General features: G+C 37.8%; 1 protein-coding gene across 8 annotated transcripts in view; it reads right to left on the bottom strand.

The window, feature by feature from the left end:
- Window positions 1-17,435, bottom strand: part of ATG7 (autophagy related 7) — a 112,214-nt gene extending 94,779 nt beyond the window's left edge. The window contains exons 1-12 of one of the 8 annotated variants that reach the window (XR_013955725.1): window positions 16,949-17,433; window positions 12,811-13,000; window positions 12,522-12,576; window positions 10,739-10,856; window positions 9,407-9,484; window positions 8,125-8,241; window positions 6,863-7,012; window positions 5,813-5,901; window positions 4,607-4,728; window positions 3,466-3,562; window positions 1,341-1,485; window positions 598-756 (exon numbers count right to left, since the gene is read on the bottom strand). Coding sequence is in view for 5 of the 8 variants with exons in the window: in XM_080606738.1 (XP_080462864.1) it covers window positions 598-756; window positions 1,341-1,485; window positions 3,466-3,562; window positions 4,607-4,728; window positions 5,813-5,901; window positions 6,863-7,012; window positions 8,125-8,241; window positions 9,407-9,484; window positions 10,739-10,856; window positions 12,522-12,576; window positions 12,811-12,988 (1,308 nt within the window). In the remaining 3 variants the exon portion in view is untranslated. Of the gene's footprint in view, window positions 1-597; window positions 757-1,340; window positions 1,486-3,465; window positions 3,563-4,606; window positions 4,729-5,812; window positions 5,902-6,862; window positions 7,013-8,124; window positions 8,242-9,406; window positions 9,485-10,738; window positions 10,857-12,521; window positions 12,577-12,810; window positions 13,001-16,178; window positions 16,318-16,948 lie in introns of those variants that run through there. The other 7 variants (XR_013955726.1, XR_013955727.1, XM_080606738.1 and 4 more) reach the window with 7 other exon arrangements.
- Window positions 17,436-19,418: the final 1,983 nt, after the last annotated feature.

The raw sequence follows: 19,418 nt of genomic DNA, 5'->3' as shown, positions 1-19,418 counted from the left end.
ATACATTTAAATCTACTTTTTTCAGCACTGAAAAGTAGGAGTGTTTAAATCCGTGCACTGAATAATGTTCATATAATGCATGCTCCTGGTGTCAAAAAGCATAAAGGCTGGCATTGGTGGGTCTTTCATCATAACACTTCCAAAATAACAACAAAAAAAATCTTATATTTTGTTCCCTTTCAACTACTTCATTTTGATAGTAAGTTATTACCTCCAGGTTCCCCAAAAGAGGAGTACTTTGGCCAAAAGTATTGCTAACTTCCCCAGGTTGTTACAAACTACTACCCTAAGTTTCATAGGACATAATAGACATGGAAAAAAATTACATCACCATCCACGAGCCACAAGATGATTCAGATGATCCTTAGTTATATTTCATCATTAGAAATATTTACTGTCTCAATACAGTTTATTTCAAGTACTTCCTATCCGTTAAAATGCTTATAAATTTATCAATAAGCAATGTATTTAGCATTCCTCCTCCACCCCATGTGCTGACAATAATTCTTAAATAATACTAAAACTTGGTAGAGTTATTTAAAGTCATCAGAACTCTCTTAAGGGTTTTGTTACGAGATTTTTAAATACTAGTCTTACCACTCCTGGGAAGATTTTCTGTAGCCTGTCTGCTGCTGCAAGTGCCTTAGGCTTCCCACCGCTAAGACAGTCCTCAAATTCATACAGCGGCTGTCGCACGGGGTTGGAGTAGGAGATCCTCGCATTGTCAACAAATGTGATCTTCCTCACTCCCCAACCCTAAATAAGGAAATAATTTGTATATTAAGTACAATGGGCTTAGCCATATACTTTTGTCTCTCCAATGGCAAAAACTTAAGAAAAGCTTTATTCAATTTTTCTAGCAAGATCAAGCTACAGAAGCTTTTGAAGCTATTCACAGCAACAACCTTGCACTTACTCTGAATTAAGAGAAGAGGTAAGCTGGTCTGTCTAAATATATTATTTAGCAGTAATCCCTCAAAAGCTACAGAATTCAGTGGGATGTGGTAAACATCCTTGAAAGTAAATAACAGCACAGCTACTTATTTCACGTGCTTCACTGCGAATTTGATTTTGTTTATTAATTTATTCCAGAATTTTTCAATCTTATGTAAATTCAATACAAATTACTATTCTGTTAAGGTTCTCTTACTAGCTACTATTTGCAGAATTTCAAGTCACTTCCATACACCATAGATCTTACCTCTTCCCTGCAATTTATAATACAAATGTGTACATTAATACAGAGGAATACAACTTTTCCTATATGCCATGGCCACTGCTCAAAAAAATCATACAGAAATCTGGAGAAAGCAGATTTTTATGATTAATTCAAGACTTACCATCAAAGTCCTTGCAACACTACAACCTAGAGTACCAGCTCCTAGCAGCAGACACTTGGCAGACACAATTTTTTCCAAATCAAGTGTAGGGACCAACCGCCAGCACATCAATTTCAAATTAAGATCCACTGATGATTCTGCTAACCTATATCACAAAATAAATAGAAACAACGCTTCTGAATGTGTTCTTGTGCTTTTTTTTTGTTTCAACAAAGCAATTAGTTATTTCAACTGAGGAAGTTTCGTTGTTGTTGTTTTTAAAAAGGAGAAAGAGAAATGCGACAGACCATTCATTATGCTTTCCCTCCTTAAGGCACACACCAGTAGTTCTGACACCCTTCCCTTCTTCTGTATTTGATCTCCACTGTCTTTTGGCTTTCCTTTGTTTTTACTGTTGATGGCAATGAACCCATGTTTTATTTGGTCTCCAAAGTTGTTATATCTCTTTTCCAACTCACTAGGTCTGAGATCTATTGTTCTACCACCTTTCTGCTATATGATGGTATTCAAGTGCAACAAGAACATACTACTTATGGACAAATATTCTGAAGACATGAATGGGCCAAGAGAAGAGGAAGGCCTTAGTTCTCTGATAAGAAATAGAAGTGATTAGGTTGACATACTTAAATTGAGCTTTTCCTTTCACCAACAAATCTACATTAAAAAAACTGCTAAATATATACAAAGGGATACCTATACCTATTTCTCCAAAGCTGCAACTGTACTGCTTAAATTAGAATAGGAAATCACTACTGAAAGAAGTTTCTAAGGGCTTCTGAAAGAAAAAAAAATTAGTAGCAAAATTGATGCAAGCATGAAAATAAAGTGTCTCAGTCGAGATTCCTTTCCAGTTAAGCTGAACGATAAGACAGACCATTTGTCCATAAATTTCTTTTTTTTAAAAAATAACACGAATTATTATACTTCCTCTCTCAAGAAAGTAAGTTCTTTGTGGACATTTTTGAAGGAAAATGAGGTAAGGAATCCAGGTTCAACTTAATGTCAGATTTTACATATTCATCAAAATAGAGAGTCTTAAAGCTCTCATCAAATCAGGTTATTACAAGCCATCCATAGAGCATGGGAAAATATCTGAAGAAAAAAAATTCATCCAGAGCATGACTATCTCATTCACTTTCCTGATTCCTCCTCACCAAGGTGAATATTGCTTCACACAGAACAGTAATGCTTGTCCCTCTCATACAATCTCTTAAGTTTCTTTGGCCTTTCTTGTCTTCAAATCAGATAGGCACGTATGTTCTCGGATTCCTGACAGTTTCATTTCTTTATACATCATAAGCATAATTTTCACTGTATCTAGCATATTATTTGTTGAACAATTGTTCAAAATCACAACTGACAAAGCTGTCAGATTACCAACATTCTGTGAGAATTAAAAGAAGTGAGTTCGTATAAGTAAAGAAGGTGAAATTGCATTTACTTTATGAATTAAAAGCCCTCGTATGAGCCTTCCCTAATGTCTACTCTAAATTGACATAATTGCAGGACAAAAACTGCTTAGCTTGTTAGGGAAAATAGGTTAACCTAAATCATTAGGTCAACATGCCCTGACAATCTCAAAGTCAAGCACCCACATGTAGTCAGTGAAAGCAGATGAGCCAAAAGGCTGTAGAACTAGACTGTTTTCTATCCCCTGCCATATACCACGTGCAAAATGATAAAAATTACTAAGATCATGTTTCCTGAGCTGTTTCCTGTCACATCCTAACAATTTCAAGAGGCTGAACTGTTCTCCATATTTATGTTCATTATATTTAACAACCTGCAGGTTACAGAATTCAGTCAAAAACACAGGTCTATAACATTATGACCCACATTCCATTAAGTTTTACATAATGCTTTTGAAATTTTAAGCTAGTGTCACAAAGTGCGAACACTTCTGCTGGATGCAGTGCACTCTGCTCTAATAAGATCCCTATCTCCACCAGGACCATCCAAAGATTGCATGATACATATACATTACCAAGTAGTCTTCCAAAGAATATTCCATGCATGTCTTATTGTATATTCTTAACTAACAGACAGATAGTCCCCACATTTCAACTTGGTATGGCTTAAGCCCCACTGGAGAAAACTAAAGTAATCTAAAAGATGATACACAAACCTTTTTGGATCCATACACTCACTAAGATTGACCATCCTTGGGCCCATGCCTCCCTTTTGGTTTTTCTCCCATCCAACAGCTTTTGGGCAATCTGTTTCTCAAAGACGGAAGTAAAGAAGGAAAGAGAATGAAAGCCTTAGTATCACAGGATAGAAAAAAGTTTTGTTGGATTTAAAATTCTTGGAAAAAAATTAAACCCGTAAACAAATAATCCGCATCTTAGTGTGTGTGGCTATACAAGTGTTGCTGGCTTATATCTAATGAAAGCATGGCTTCTTGGAGAAGCACTTCCATATAAGGTGCCTGGTGTGCTGTTTTTGCCTGTTTAGCTTGCTTCAAACCTAAGATGGAGATAGCATCATTCCTCATCAAGCCTCATGATCCTGAACATTAAACAGACTGCCACGTTCAGCGTTCAGTAAATTCAGAATTAACTACAGTAAGTTTTGCCAAGTTCAATCATCTCACCATATTCCTGAGACTTCATTTGTAAAATCAGTAAAGAATTACATATCCTAATTATACAGTAATTAAAAAAATTACAACTATCAAACATAAAGCAATTAGAACTTCTTAGATTAGATGAGGTAGAAAAAAATTGATACTGTCCTGTACGTAGAAATTAACTCTGAGTTTACGTTCTAATGTTACAAGCTTATTGCTGTAAAATACATGTCACTGAGACTGAAGAAACAATTTCACTCTGTAGCAGACTTTTACCTTTTTATAAATATACAGAAAATTTACATTACAGAAATTCACTATCATATGCATTTGCCAAGGACCGTGTACAAACCTAAAGAAAAGACTACTTTTTAATTGCTATATATAGCATGAAATACTGTAAACTGCCATCTAATTTCTGTATTTCTTATGATACCAGCAAGACTTTTTCCTCAAATATTCTCCTTAAATCTTGTTACTAATTCAAAGGAGACAGTTTGTTGTTTTTTTTTTAAATAAGGAACCATTTCATTACAGACATCAAATCTAACCAATATTCAAGTGATTTTAAATTCATTCAAAATAAGTTAGTTTAGGCAATGATTTCGCAGCATTATTTTTTTCCTTCTTCACAGTGATTAAGGATAGAGAAAAAAGGGAAAGTTTTTTTTTTTTTTTATTATTTTAAATTGGTTACCTTGGCCAAAGGTTCTTTGTGGAAGTTTTATTTCAAAGATGATGCTGTGTGTTATGTCTCTCACCCCTTGCATGGTTCTGTCTCTGAAGCAGAGCACTTCGACTGTCTGAAGGACACTGCCCCTGGCAATTAAAAAAAAAAACACATGCAACTTCTTTAGTAGGAAAGGAATTTTCTTTTAACATTACTTCACAAAGCTTCGGTCTCTTGCAGATTCTGAATAAGTTTTTTTTATTTTGTTAGTACTGTAACACTATTGTTCTTATTAGCTATAAAAAAACCACAATTGCTTAGTATGTGGAAATGACCACTTTGTTGTGAAACAGCTCCAATGAAATGACACTGTCAGCCTGTCCTCTGTTGTTTATATAATGCTGCTGGACAAACAGCACATTTATAGGAATGAACAGCGGAAAAGTATCAGACCATGTATCAGGTGAAATGATGTACACCTGTACTTCCCCATGGCACAACCAAAACTACATAGTTCTTGATGTAATATCATTTTTTCTCCTTATGATTCAACTCCAAATGAAATAATTAGAGCTTTCATGCCTAAAAACCTCTGAATCTTAGAATGTGTAAATTAGAATGTGTAAAGCACTCCAGGTACTTGCACATCCTTCAGCCCAGAAAATGCTCTGCCTAATTGAGCATCTCTTCTTCCTAATGTGCTTTCTGTAATAAAATGTAAAGGCCAAAACTATGAAAATACAACTTAATTATGTTCTTGTTACATTAACCCAATTTTAGTTAAATATAGTTTTAGGCTACGGTATTTGAAAAGAGTATCTCCAACTCTTACCCAACAAAAAAAAAAATCAAGATGGTAATTCTAAGTTTTCTTGTAATGTATCTGACATTCAAACTTTAGGGCTACTATTAGTTGGCACTAATGAAATCATAGAATACTTTTAAAAAGATTTAAAACACCTCGAGCCTAAAAGGAGGGTATTGACACAGTCTGAAGCATGCACACATGAGGATGAGGAATAATAGGAACTTGTAACTGACAGAAGTAAAAAAAATCAGAGTTAATGCACAAAAACAGAATCACTAAAGGTGAGTCATCTCAACGTCAGCATATTTCAAAGAATGAAGTTAAGCCTCAGACCCATGATGCAAATAAAATGCCATGGAGAAAAAAATGGCTAATTTGACTCTAATCAAATAAATAATCTCTCTGGGAAATAATAAAATAGATACCATTTATGAGCTGCCAGGATCAGGAAATTTCTCAGTGGCCATCCTGGATAGTGGGATAAATTACACGGATCATAAACTCCAACTGTCACCTGCAAAAAAAATTGCTCTAAATGAAAACTCATCTGTGCATACTAATACTTCGTTCATGATAAAAGTTACCTGCCATTTTTCATGTAAGACATTTGGACAGAAAATGACTACATGCATTTTACATACTTAGAAGTGTTTACTGCATGGTCACACTAGATTTAAGTCAAAAGTTTGCCAGCACTTTGAGAGTTGTTCATTTTAGCTTCTTTACAGACATCCATATTTCACTACAGTATGTGTACCTTCCTTGCATTCCTTAAACATGGCATTAGTAAGTTGTTCCAGTTTCATAAACTAGCAGAAAGTTAATTCAGCAACAGAAAAAAACCTTTTTCTTCCAGGGGAGCAAGCTCAACTGGCTCCCTGAACACTGACAGGCTCCAGAGTCAGTATCATCGCTGTATCAATGATTCAATAAATATTATCTGATAGTTCTAAAATTTTGGCATATCCCTCCAAAAAAGGCATTAACAAAGAAATACATTCCAGATATTTACAGATTTCTTCCATATATCCCTATTTGATTAAGTATTCTCTTACTACTGTTACCACATCCAACAAAACCTTAAAATACATGAATACTGAATTTCATTAGACAAACAATAAAAAGTGCTTTACATTATAACAGCATTGTAGTTAGTGATTGGAAAACTTTAATCGTTATGATAATACTTTCAAAAACTTACGTTGTTCCTGTTTTGGTAACAAGGAAGACAGTAAAAAGACCATGAAGAACCCAGATTTCAAACTGACCATTAATCTAATGTAACTTGGCTTATAGGTAAGAACTTAGAGACACTTAACTCTTGACACAGAAATCAAGCCAAGCTGGTGGTCTTCAGCTATTTACCGAATCTATTCATTGGCCAAGCACACTGCCCAGCTCAGCATTATAGACACTCTTCAAATTATTTGTAAATTAAACGTGCAGGTTATTAAAAGATACAAAATTCTCATTACCTTTCCTCCTTGGTCTTGAAAGAAACTATCCCACCTTTTGAGCAGAGATATCACCACAGAATTGTCGTGATACTTGATTAAAAAATAAGGCAAGGCTGTAACCCCTTCTGTCTGGCAAAGGTCATCATATGCTTTCTGAAGTGCTTGAATCTAAAAGCAAAAAGATAACTGAAACCAACAGTTGTAATGCTCTTATAGAGAAACACTGAAATTGTTTTAGCATTTGGGAATAAAGCGCATTCAGAAATTTTAAAGTTCGTTATTACCACAGTAACTGAAATCAAAAATTCAGTTGCTAAAATTGCAATTGTCAGTGCAAATTTGAAACGAGCATTGTCACCACTGCAACAAACTGATCTACCAACAGAAGTTTAAAAAAAGAGAAAATTTTGGTAGTCACAACAGCTTGATAAATAAATCTATTCTCCTCTACTACTAGCATGCAAACGGTTCTTTGATTTGTTTCCAAACTACAAAAATACTCAGTACAGGATTAAGTACTGGTAAACACTGATCACCATACTACACCATAGAGACTTAAATCATTCAATCCATTTTGTCATCTATTTCCAGTGTTCAGTTGAAATTCTTCCATCTTTGGACAATTACAGGAATATTTTCAGTGTTTATTTCTATAAGAGTAGTAAGGGTCATGTGAGAATAAGAGAAGTGTTTTCCACTGAAAAAACCAAAACTTTCTCATGGATTATGACATTAAAAGCCATTCAAGGTTTCACATTAACTTCTGTCAGAGAAAAAGGCACATTTGGGAAAGTTTTTTTTTTTTCTTTTGCACTGAAATATGAAACAAAATATGAAAATTATTAACTTTTCTACTAAAATATTACTCACTACCCATTTTTTCTTATCCAATCATACACATTATGAAGAATTATGTAATTGCTAATGACTAAGCACACACTGAGTATGTCCTTTTAAAACATTTCTTTAAATAGTCGTAAGTTTCAAGAAGATGGCTATGTAATCAATAAGATGAATAGGAAAAATTAAGGTAAATATAACTAACTCCAAGAATTGTCTGCCACATCTGCATTTAACTTAAAAAAGCTGAAACAATGTTAAAGTGGCAGATTTTATACAATAAAAAGAGGTAAACAAAAAAACACAAGTAGAAATAAGGAGAGATTTTAAAAGAAATTAGGTTTTCAAATTAATTCAATACGTGCTAAAAAACCCTACATTTTACAGCCCATAAAACCCCTTCATGCTACAGAGTTCATAACATTTGGTATTAAGTATACCTGATTTAAAGAGAACCTGTCACAAAGACACACTGGTTTCTGAATTATATGTATTCCATCAGGGAAGCAGAGAGCAGGGTAGCAAAACCAGTAATAGAAGTGATACTTTTTTAAATCCTAGAAAAAGAATAATAAGATTAGATAACAGATATAAAAATTGAAGTAAATTACCGTTTGAAATACTGATCATTACTGATGGTTGATGATACTAACCATAGTTCTTACTTGAAAATGTACTGTCATGATTTAAAAAAAATAATGAAAAAATACTAGAAGACTTCCTTTCTCAATATACATTTTTGTTTAGGATTTAAACAGACAATGCGTGTACAATACTTTCGTTCTTGTTAGTTGGAGCACTGTGCATTAGAAGTTTAAATTTGTTGAACATGAAAGTTGTTTTACTACAATCTGTAATGCAGTCATTCTCATACATTTGAAGAAAACGAGCTGAGATGGCATCAGCTTTTTTTAAAGAATATGTGAGAGGGAGTTAGGAGAATCTTATCAAGTAGAGACAGAGCGCTGATGGCACTAAACTAGGATGCTACTTAGTGTCTTTGCTAACTATAGTGCATTGTGCAAACTAACTAAAGCAAGAAGCCTTGGGCCCCTTACCAAGGTCAGTCTCCTAATAAGACTGTGAGCCTGTCTTAAGGAACTGGTAGAAACTGGTCCTGCAAATGGACAAGAGCCAAGGAGCAACTGAGTCTGCGCAAAGGCAAGAGGTCAACTAGTGGTGACGAGGAAGAGTCATCAACCTTCGTCCCCACGACCCCCGACGACCACCACCAGGAGACATTGCGCAAGCGCAGATGGGAGGAGTTCATGTAAATCACTCATTAGAACTAATTTTAATATGAAGCGGGGACAGGTTATAAATATGTATAGGCGTATTGTGAAACTTCATGCATATGTAACTATTTGCTGCATATAACCACAGCAGATAGCTGTGTCAGGTGCGCACGACTTTGGCAGGACTACCCCCCGTGCTGCCCAGCGCTGAATAAACATACCTACTTTACAATCTTACTGATTGTGGAGTCCGTTTTCTGCAAGTCAAATACATTCTAAAATCTTTGATATCTGTACATGTGAATGACTTATTAGAGGGTTTTTTTTGTTCTTGTTTGTTTCTTTTAATGTTCTGGAATATATTAAATGTTTGAGAATGATCCTACTAACATTAATATAGCAATAATAATCCACTATTTCTCCTACAAAGGAACTACTACTTTTCCATTTCAATGCTCTAAGTATGTAAGACATTATCATTACTCACTGCAAACGTCAACAGCAGGAACCTGTTCAAGAGCATAGGGTTTTCAAGCGCAGCTCCAGATTTTATCGATTCCCATATCTGTCATTGATTGTGGGGCCAAGAAGGAAGAGAAAGGACAGAAAATACAAAGACAATATGAGAACAGCTGAAATGTTCTCATCATCCAGCTGCAGAAGAAATACTGAAATTAATACTCCCAGTAATCCACTGGAATCTTTTCCCATCTAATCTCATCCATGCTATTATCCACACTAAAAGGACTCTAAAGGTACCATAGGCATGTACTATCTAACACAAACTACAAAGGCTGGGGACCAAGTGGAGAACTAAATCAAACAAAACAAACCTCAACAGAAAAAGTCTGTCATGTATGTGAACTATTAGCACTGCCATAATATAGAACATACTGTGGTGCTAATATAGCCCTTTATTATTCTGTTTCATTCATGGGACCTGAAGATACTAGATTTGTGAATAACCTAGTATGAGATTTAACTAAAGAACAGAGACAACAAGGAATGCAACGCACAGCACGTTGGTGAGACAAGAAGCTATAACATATGTGAGGAAGAACTGTTCGATCTTTGCCTTAGAAATAATAAAAAATCTGCAAGAGTGAATAAAGCTTTCTGACCTTCCCAGTTTCTCTGAGGATAATTAAAGTTACTGCATTGTACCTGCCACTGACAAGGAAGTACTACACCACAGGAATACAAGCCTTGAGTGAAGATATACAGGAAAACTTTGCTACTCAAAGCCAGCAGGCATCCAATAAGTCTATTTAAGGAAATCAAAGACTAGTCAAAGTACAGTGTCTCCAAAATAAAAAGACTGTCTTTGTCTGATTTTCTCTTGTCCCTAAGCCATGACATTTAATTTAGTTGATTACAGTGCAAGCAGATAAGCCCTTCCTTTGATAGGCACCTTTTTCTCGCTTTATCTCAATCTTCTGGCTGTTTCCCATCACTTTGTCACACAGATGGATTGAAGCAACCTACAGTTTAAACCAGACACTTGCTGGTTTCTGGTGTCAAAACAAATTATAAAATGTACTCTGGCACCTCTGGTAGCAGCATGAAATTTAAATTGTGGCTTAGAACACCAAATTAAGTTCTCCAAGTATAATTTGCTATTCTCTTGCAAAGAACAGTAAAAACAAAACAAGTATCAAACTATTGTCTCCATAATAATTTAAATCCTGAGGCTAGTGAGGCATACTCCTGAGGTGAGTATGGACAGTATATTCAATATTCAGGTCAGAGACTATAAAACGCTTCACTGGCTATTTTCAAATGCTCCCTCTCTACCAATTGATTTGATTTTTAACCTTACCTCATTTGCTTTTTTCTCCAGAAGTGATTTCTTATCACAAGACTTGAAAGTCTCAAAAGTGTTGGTATTATACAATGTTCCGAAAGCAGGACAGCAACGTGCTGGTATTGAAGCATTCCTGAATAAAACAAAGAAAACTCTGGGAATTGTATACTAAGGTCTTTAACACAGTCAGCAGAAGCAGCAGTTGTTATCCTACATTGTAGGGTTATCCAGAAACTGAAAAATGTTGAGGCACAGTAATAAGAGCTAATAAAAGCTCTACTAAAAACATTTTTATGATCACCATGCTTTATTGAATATGGATTGATATAAGAACCTGTGCAAATGAACATGTACATGATGACTTCAAAAACAGTTCAGGCATCTATATTGTTTCTAGCAAGGTAGCATTGAATCAGATTGAAGGAAGATTTAAAAATTAATTTCAAATATAAACTACTCATGACAAATGTGACATCCACAAAGAAAAAATTAAGACTGAACTTTACATGTCAATACTTCATTCACATCAACAGATATTTAGTTAAAATTTTGTGTTTAAAAAGATACCCCCAAGGAAGCCTAAACCACACAGAAGCCTGAGTAGCTTATATAGTTTGTAACATCAGCAGCTAGAGACCCTGTTTTTTGTAAATAACTTTACAGATCCAATTGATTTGAAACCTTTAACATCATACTCCTGAACTGATGATTCTGATGACTGCTAAAGCCCACATACAGCAGTTTGTATATGTGATGTATAATTTACTTTTTTTTTTTTTGAAAAGCTAAAATAGAACTTCATCATCTAAACTGACTACCTAAGGTACAGAAACAATTAGAGGAAACTCCTACAGCAGAAGGAATAATTATATGCTATGTAAATGGACTTTCCATCATTTTATTTTTTTGTAACACTGAGATCAAATACCATGGTACCATACACTTTTCCCTAACCTGAAATCCCTGTTCCCATATCAGAGATTTCTTCCAATTGCACTTTACTGAACAAGCTTTCAGTATAATGCCAAAAGGTCCTTACATAAAAATGAACAGAGTAAAGAGTCCTATGAAATTATCTCAAAACGCACTATTCCTCACTAGGCTCCTAACATCCTGACCAAACAAGGCAGAGAACATCAATTTTGTGATCCACCAATTTAAAACAAAAAAGACATTAACTATGAAGACCTCTTCTGTGCCTACATTAGTTACACTAACTTAAGCTTTTGTTCTAAAGAAAAATTAAGAAGAGGAAAAAAAAGATTTCCCCTCTCACCTCACTTTCGCTGCATACACTGGACAATTTTGTTCTAGCTTTCACTTTGGGAGTAAAAGAAAAAAAAAACACAAAATTCCAGTCAAAGGTTAAATATTTTCAAAGATATCACAATGTAACAACCAGGGATTGTAAAAGCTATTTTGAGATCTTAATTCTAAGAAAGAACAGTCAAGTAAATAAAGTTCCACGGAAAAATTTAATCAGATGACTGAAATATCCTTCTTTACACAGAAGAGCCTGTGAAAAGTGGGGAAAAAAGGGTATTATATAAACACATATAAACAGTGAGTGAAATTGAGACTTGCCAGCATATTTGAAACCTGGCCCTTCAGATGAATACACTACTTCAAAAACAGGGCGTTAGTGTTTGAGACTCAGAGCAGCATCTCCACTGTTATAAAGTTCATGAAAATGTACATTTATGTATAATTTGCCCAAGTGACATTCTATGTCAAAGCATTACTGTTATACAAGAAAGTGTCTCCATATCTGAATTAAGGTAAGCCACGATACACTTACATATCAAAGGCACTGAATTCCAATGTCAGGCGAGCTGGCAAGCCCAAAGGATCACCTAGACAAAAAGAAGCAACATGCATCTTTTAAATAAAATACATGTATTTACAAAAAGAGTGAATAATCAAAGTTACCAATTACCCACAGACACACCAGAATTCACAGCTCATCCAGCAGTGTTTTCTAATTCTAGCAATGTTTCAGCAAAATACCTAAAATACGTTACACAGCTACTTAGAGGAATTACAGGAGAAACCCAAACTACTAAGCACGATGCTCTGTTTCTGCCTACCATTGTAGTAATATCCTTTGATAACTTTTGGAGTCTCATCCAGTCGGTACTCATTGAGTTTCTTCTGGGTTAGTTCATGCCAGAATCCTGCATCCAAGGCACTACTGAAGGGAGCAAACTGCAGCTTTGAAATTCCAGGATCTACAGGATGGTGTGTCTCATTACTGGCAGTTGCCATGGTTGTAGTTCACTGTTAAACAAAGAAACAAGTTTTTGTAAAAGCAGACAGGCCGTATAAGCATATACTCAACTGACCACGTTACTCTTCGTTACTTAAAGTTTCTCTTTAATACATTTCGTTGTATTAAAGTATAGAAGGCCTTACTCCTCTGAACATCTAAGTAAGTTCTACTTTTCAAGTCATTCATCAGAGGTCTTCACAGTCAAAACAAAGTCCTTCCAATTTCTCGTATGTAAAGTTATACAAGTTTATGTTCTCTTTGGCCAAGCTACCTAGCAGGACCTGACTTTCTGACACTCATTCCATGATTTCTCCTATTACATGGGATACTGCACGTGAACCACGTACTTCTGATTTATAACTTGTACAGTGCTGCTGCTGCAGATAAAAACAGTAAAACACTATGCCCTATATCCGCTATCTATATAACAGAAAGAATGCAGACTAAAAAGCTCTCAGTACTAAAGTTCTGATGGCATTTAAAACCCAAACCAACACTTCATACATTTCATTTAACTGGGTCTTCTCTTCACCTCTCAGCCTGTGATGAGTTAAAGAACTTACAGATTAGCAGTAAAACTAGCAGAGGAAAACAAACCAAGAGAAGTCTTGCAGCCAGCGAAGGGCAAAGCTGGAAACAGAACCTAAAACTTCCTTAATAGCTTCACTTGCCATTTGAAAGTCAATATGATATACAAATCTAGGTTTTCTTACAGGTTTTCCCTTCTATAGACTTTGTGCAAGTAGAACTTTTTAAAAATTAAAAAAATCAGCAGAAATCACTATTCCATATCAGTATTCCTATAAGCCGAATCTTCAATTCACAACACAGTTTTCTGAATTTAAGACTCCACACCAGAATGAGGAATGTATTAGCTAAACTGGGCAACTGCGTGCCCCTATTTCAACCACACATAATGGTCCCCTTGCTCACATTAGCACCAGCATCCACTTTGCCATGAGGTGTTTCAGCCTTCCCCCCCACAACTCATCAAATAATGTTGACGTTCTCTGCTTGAGAAGCTCCTTGTTACTGTCAGTATTCCTCTTGATGCCTACGCCTATATAGATTAAGATGCAAGTTTCACAGACAGTCCTTGACATGTGGAGGAACAGCACAAAGTACTCAAATGCACACCCGGGGGAGGGAAGGTCTGCCTGTTATGAGTTCCATTGCTTTAGACTATCTAGGTAATTTAAGCAAAAATGTTGCAGAACAAGGACTTGCTAGATATTAAAAATAAGATGCAACACATCCCTTTACAAAGCTAGTAACTGCTGCTTTCTAAGTGCAGAAAGGAAATCAACCGCTATCTTTTTTGGTTTTATTCACAATGCCTATCAAGTCAATTATTTGAACTCTAGAATAATAATTTGGAAATTAATCCTTCAATTACTAAATTTTTAAAAGACTAAAATTTTAGTTTGCACAACATAATCTCATGAGATTGCTTTTGTTACTGGCCCTTCACAAAACCCCTGCTACCTTTACACATAGATCAACGGTATGATTCTAGATACAGAAAAATCAGGATAGAGCTCCTGTGCTGTAGCATAGTTTGGATTAAACTGAACAGTTCCAAGATTACTGTTCCGTGAGGTCACTTGTGCAACAGGATGAGCTTTCACAATTCTCTTTCATTCTTTTTGGAACAGGGGAATGAAAGGTGCATTTAATTTCTTAGTGACTGTCAAATTGCCAACCTCTTCCCTGAAAGAAATTCTCAAATGTGCCAAAATTGTTCCAAGGAAGTCAAAGTTATGCATTTCCTTTCACAGTATTTTCTTTAAAAAAAATTGAGGTAATCCATGCTATTCATTCTATGCTAAAATTATACAGATTATCTCCTCCTACTGTAAAGGCTTTTCTTACTTTCTGTTAATTATGTATTTTTCTGGTATAGTTTGATGATTTCCACATTTTTCCATCGAGGTAGCGATATATTTCAGTTCTGTCATTATGTCAACTTCAACCAGCATATTACAAACATGCCATTTCCTTTCACTTCATTTTATTTTTCTCCTATTTTCTTAACAGCTGGAATTTGTGGTAGAATGAACTACTGAAGGCTACTGAAGAAAATTAGTTTCTTGAAAATTTCCGTGTACAAGGACTATAAGTAGTAGAATTGACTGCATGGAATTTTCTGACCACTTTCATAAACCTTTTTTTCCTGCATGTAAGATGTAACAGTCACATCAATTTACGTATTAGTAACCAGTTCATGTAACTTTTACAACTACATAGGTCTTAAGCTTTACAGAATTTTTTGTTTTTCGACTAAATGCAAAAGAAAGCTCATCGTAAAACAGGCAAACAATTGTGTGTTGTGTAGACATTAGCAATACCTGAGTCATGTTACATGGCACATCATACCAAGATTTCTATAATAACGCTTTTAATCAGAGGTTCAATAGCTGCCTAGTCAATATTAATCCATTAAATCCTCTCCTCCCCTCTTTGTTTTCTGAAGCAAGTTTGGAAAGGTATTACTTAATACTTTTTATAACTAATAACAAAAAAGGCAACATAAAGTCATCACTTTCCTTGCCAGACAACCTCTATTATAACTAGAGGTTTACTTGTTTTCAGTTTCCTTTAAATTAAACATTTTACCAGCATAAAAACAACATGCTAGGCAATAAAAACATCTCCTATACCCAGGAGAATTAACCATTATGCAACTGCTGCTCTTGTTCAGCCTTTGGAACAGGTAGAGCTTTTACTTTAGCTTTTTCTATTATTAAGTGCATGACATATGCAACAACTGAAGTGTACTGTCAAACATTTTAAGTGACCAAGAAGCCAGATGGCAAGCCTTGGCAGTAGTGGAGTACCACACACTGAAAATAGCCACCTAAAAGCATCCACTGGGACGGAGCATCAACTTCCTACTTATTGTCATTATTCCTGTATCTAAATCATTGCTATTATGAAACTGGAAGAACAAAACCAGGGGACCTCACTACGCTATACAGATGTAAACAGAACTACATAGACGATCGCTTCTGATGCATTGAGACTTCTGAAAATATTCTCTAATGCATTTTGATGTAAACACTTACTCATGTAGTTCCTTAATGCAGGATCAATGAGCCATGGTAAATGTGTAACAACTCTTACTATAGTGAAATAACACATACACGTTGTAGATACGTTTTATGGAACCGGCACACAGAAACTCACATGGTGTTACCAGTGCTAACAGCCAGCCACGAGGAGAGCATGAGGAATAAAGCAAAAGGTCCATCAGAAGCGTTACGTGCAGAGCAAACCCGGAATTTCAGCGGAGCCCCGCTGAGAAGCGTGCTTGAAGCAGGATGTACCAGCACGCTTCAGACAGCCCCGAGCCGTGCGCGGGCAGGGAAGGCAGCCGGTGCGGTTAGCAGCGGTAACTGGGAGAGGAGAGGCACTGCCTAGGTCCTCGCGCTTGCTGTTAAACCCGCAGAGACACAAGAGCCGTTCCAACGGAGGAACGCGCACAGCCAGGGCACACACCAGGCCTTCCAGTGACACCTGCCCTCCCCCTGAGGACGGACGCTATCACTGCGCTGCAAAAATACGATTAGCGGCTTAATTCCCTTTAAAACTACCACGAAGTTATAGGCTTAGAACCAAACGGGCACAACGCCTTAAAACCCACACGCTTTCTCCACAGCGCAGCCCCGGCGCACAGCACGAAGCGCGCTGCGGACCTCGCTGCCTCGGAAGGGAACGGGAACTCCCCGCCGCTCCCCGGGGGCCGCCTCACGCCCGGGGGCCGCCTCGCCGGACGCCCGCTGCCCATCAGGACAGCCCGCCCGCGGCGGGAGCCGCACGGCCGCCCCGCGAGGCTCGCCCCGGGGGCACGGCCCCGCCACCGCCGCCTCTCGCCCCCGCACCCCGCCGGGACCGAGGGACCGGGGCTGAGGGGCCGTGACCATTGCCCCCGCTCCCGCCCCTCAACGCCCGCTCACCGCTGCCCCGCGCTGTACTTCCGGCATTGCCGCCGGCCCGGCCGAGTGACGCCGTCCTGCCGCGGCCACGTGACGGGGGGGGCTCCCTGTCAGTCAGGCGGGGCGGGCGGAGGGGCGGGCGGGGGGTGGAGCTCGCCCTTTGCGCCTCTGCGGGGTGTGAGGGGAGGCTCCCGGCTGCGGTCCTGGCGTTCTGGAGAAGCGTTCCGGGGTTCCAGAGTTCTGGAGTCGCAGCTGACGTTCTGAAAGTGATCCATGAAATGTGTGGTGCTGGAACACCGGAGGATTTCGAAGGTTGTGTCAGCAAACGCCCTCAGCCCGGGTGTCTCTGTGCTATTCAGTCCCGCAGCTGTTACCAATAGGTTCAATCCCTACCACAATGTGGGCACGGCTCCACAGGCTGTGCGGTTACCTCCAGTAAGCTGTCGGGGAAGCAACCTAAGGAACGCACGGATTCAGCAGGTGGACCGCAACCTGGGTTAAATCCCAACAGCGGGGCACAGAAAGTGGTCAACACATTACAAAACAGTCCACAGCTGCTCTCAGGGGCTTTCCACTCAGGCTGATACCAGGGCTGGTGATGTTAATTAACAATTAATTAATAATGTAACATCACCATCGCCCACCTGCATGAGGAAACCCAGCTCAGGCCCATAGATGACACCAAACTGGTACGCTGCAGGACTGGGCTACCGTGAGGAGCCCCAACACCTGAGGCAGGTGTGAAGCCTGCAGTTGGAGCAGGTTAACTACAGGTTAACTACTGGTGCCATCTGCTGCATCACTTCGGGCTGGGGACACCTCGGATAGCAGCTCTGTGAGAGGGCTTGGCTTCCTAACAAACCCGCTGAATGGGAGTGAACAACGCAGCTGGGAGTGTTGGGGCTGTTAGGGACAACCTAGCCAGGGGCTAGCGTGACTACTTCCCTCTCCTCCTCAGCACCTCTGAGACCACATCTGCAGTAGCGTGTCCCCAGTTTTGTGGCTCTGCACAGCTTCCCTTCCCCAGTGCAGGAGATGGACCTCAAAGTGCCACAAGACCAAGCAGAGGGTCACTGAAAGGGTCAGAGGGCTGGAGCATATGGCATGAGAGGCTAGGAGAGCTGGGTTTGCTTAGTGAGGAGAAGACAAGGCTAAAGGGGATTTAACTCTAGTCTCACATAACCTAAAGGGGTGTTCCAAAGAAGATGGGGGCAAATCCTTCCCAGAGATGCACAAAGTAAAGATGGAAGGAAATAGTCACATACTGCAACAAAGACAATTCTAAATATGGACTGAACATGTTTTGGAGACGATAACTTTCCAGACCTACGTAGTTCAGATTAGATTCTATTATATGGTTTAATAAAAATAATACGTCTTTGGGTTTATGTAGTGCTTTCTATTTAAGGATCTAAATGATTTTTATAGAGCTTTCTCAGCAAATGAGATCACAAAGTACAGGCACACCAGCAAAATTATTTCCTCAATTTATTGACAAAAAAATACTGTCAAAAGTCACCTAGCCCTATGCTATACACCTTTCACTGCTGCAGAGGTGGCATACTTAAAAAAGAAAAATCTGTTTTAGCAAAGAATGCAAGAAATAGTAGTGGTAGCAATGTGCTGAAAAACGTATTTACTTGCATTTGCCATGTTGGTAGATGCCTGTGAGCACCACCAGTAATTTCTCTGGCACAGGCTGCTGCCTCTCCTATAGGCACTCTGCTGTGAGACAGAGCAACATTTGTTACTCCTCAAGTGGCTGGGTTGAGGGGTTATCCAGGTCTAGTGAAAAAGAAATTAGATTGCCAGGTAGGAGACCTGAGTTCTGTTCCCAGGTCTGACTGTGCTGTTTTTGAAGACAGCATTATGCCTGATCAAAACAAATACATTTGGTTTTATTAGATTTACTTATACAGTAAATATTCATTTTAATTATAAGGTATCAATGTATAGTAATGGGTGCTGTGTATTCCTTCTAAGGCATGTTTCAGTTGAAACACAACAGAGTTTAAACAAAATATCTCAGTAAACAAAACACAATGGAAGGAATACAACAAATTTTGAAAATAAAAATATTGCTAGACTTAGCAGATGTTCAGATGATTTTAATCATTACCATATATAAGCATACATCTCTTTAGTGGGAACTCTAACACTTTTTAACTGGTGGACATCTCAAATGGCAATTTAATAGTAGACTGGTACATATGGTCATGTGTCTGAGCATGTGTAAAGTGTACATCACACATTTGCTTTTTTATATTTCTGTTTTAGACTGCCAGATAACTGTGTAGAAATGGTTTATTCTGGTGTCAGGTATATATAATTTTTTTTAAGATAATTTGGAATTTGGGATAAAGACTGTAAACTGTTTTCATGAGCTATTTCTCACACAGTGTAAATTGCATTTTTTTCCCCTTCTAGTTCTTCAATAGACAAATAATTTGATGAAAATTAATAATTTTGTCATTGTATGTAATGAATAAAC

This window comes from Anser brachyrhynchus (assembly GCF_964034855.1).
Source record: "Anser brachyrhynchus genome assembly, chromosome: 10".
NCBI classification, from domain to species: Eukaryota; Metazoa; Chordata; class Aves; order Anseriformes; family Anatidae; genus Anser; species Anser brachyrhynchus.
The sequence above is the reverse complement of the archived record's forward strand: the minus strand, read 5'-3'. Positions and strand labels throughout refer to the sequence as shown.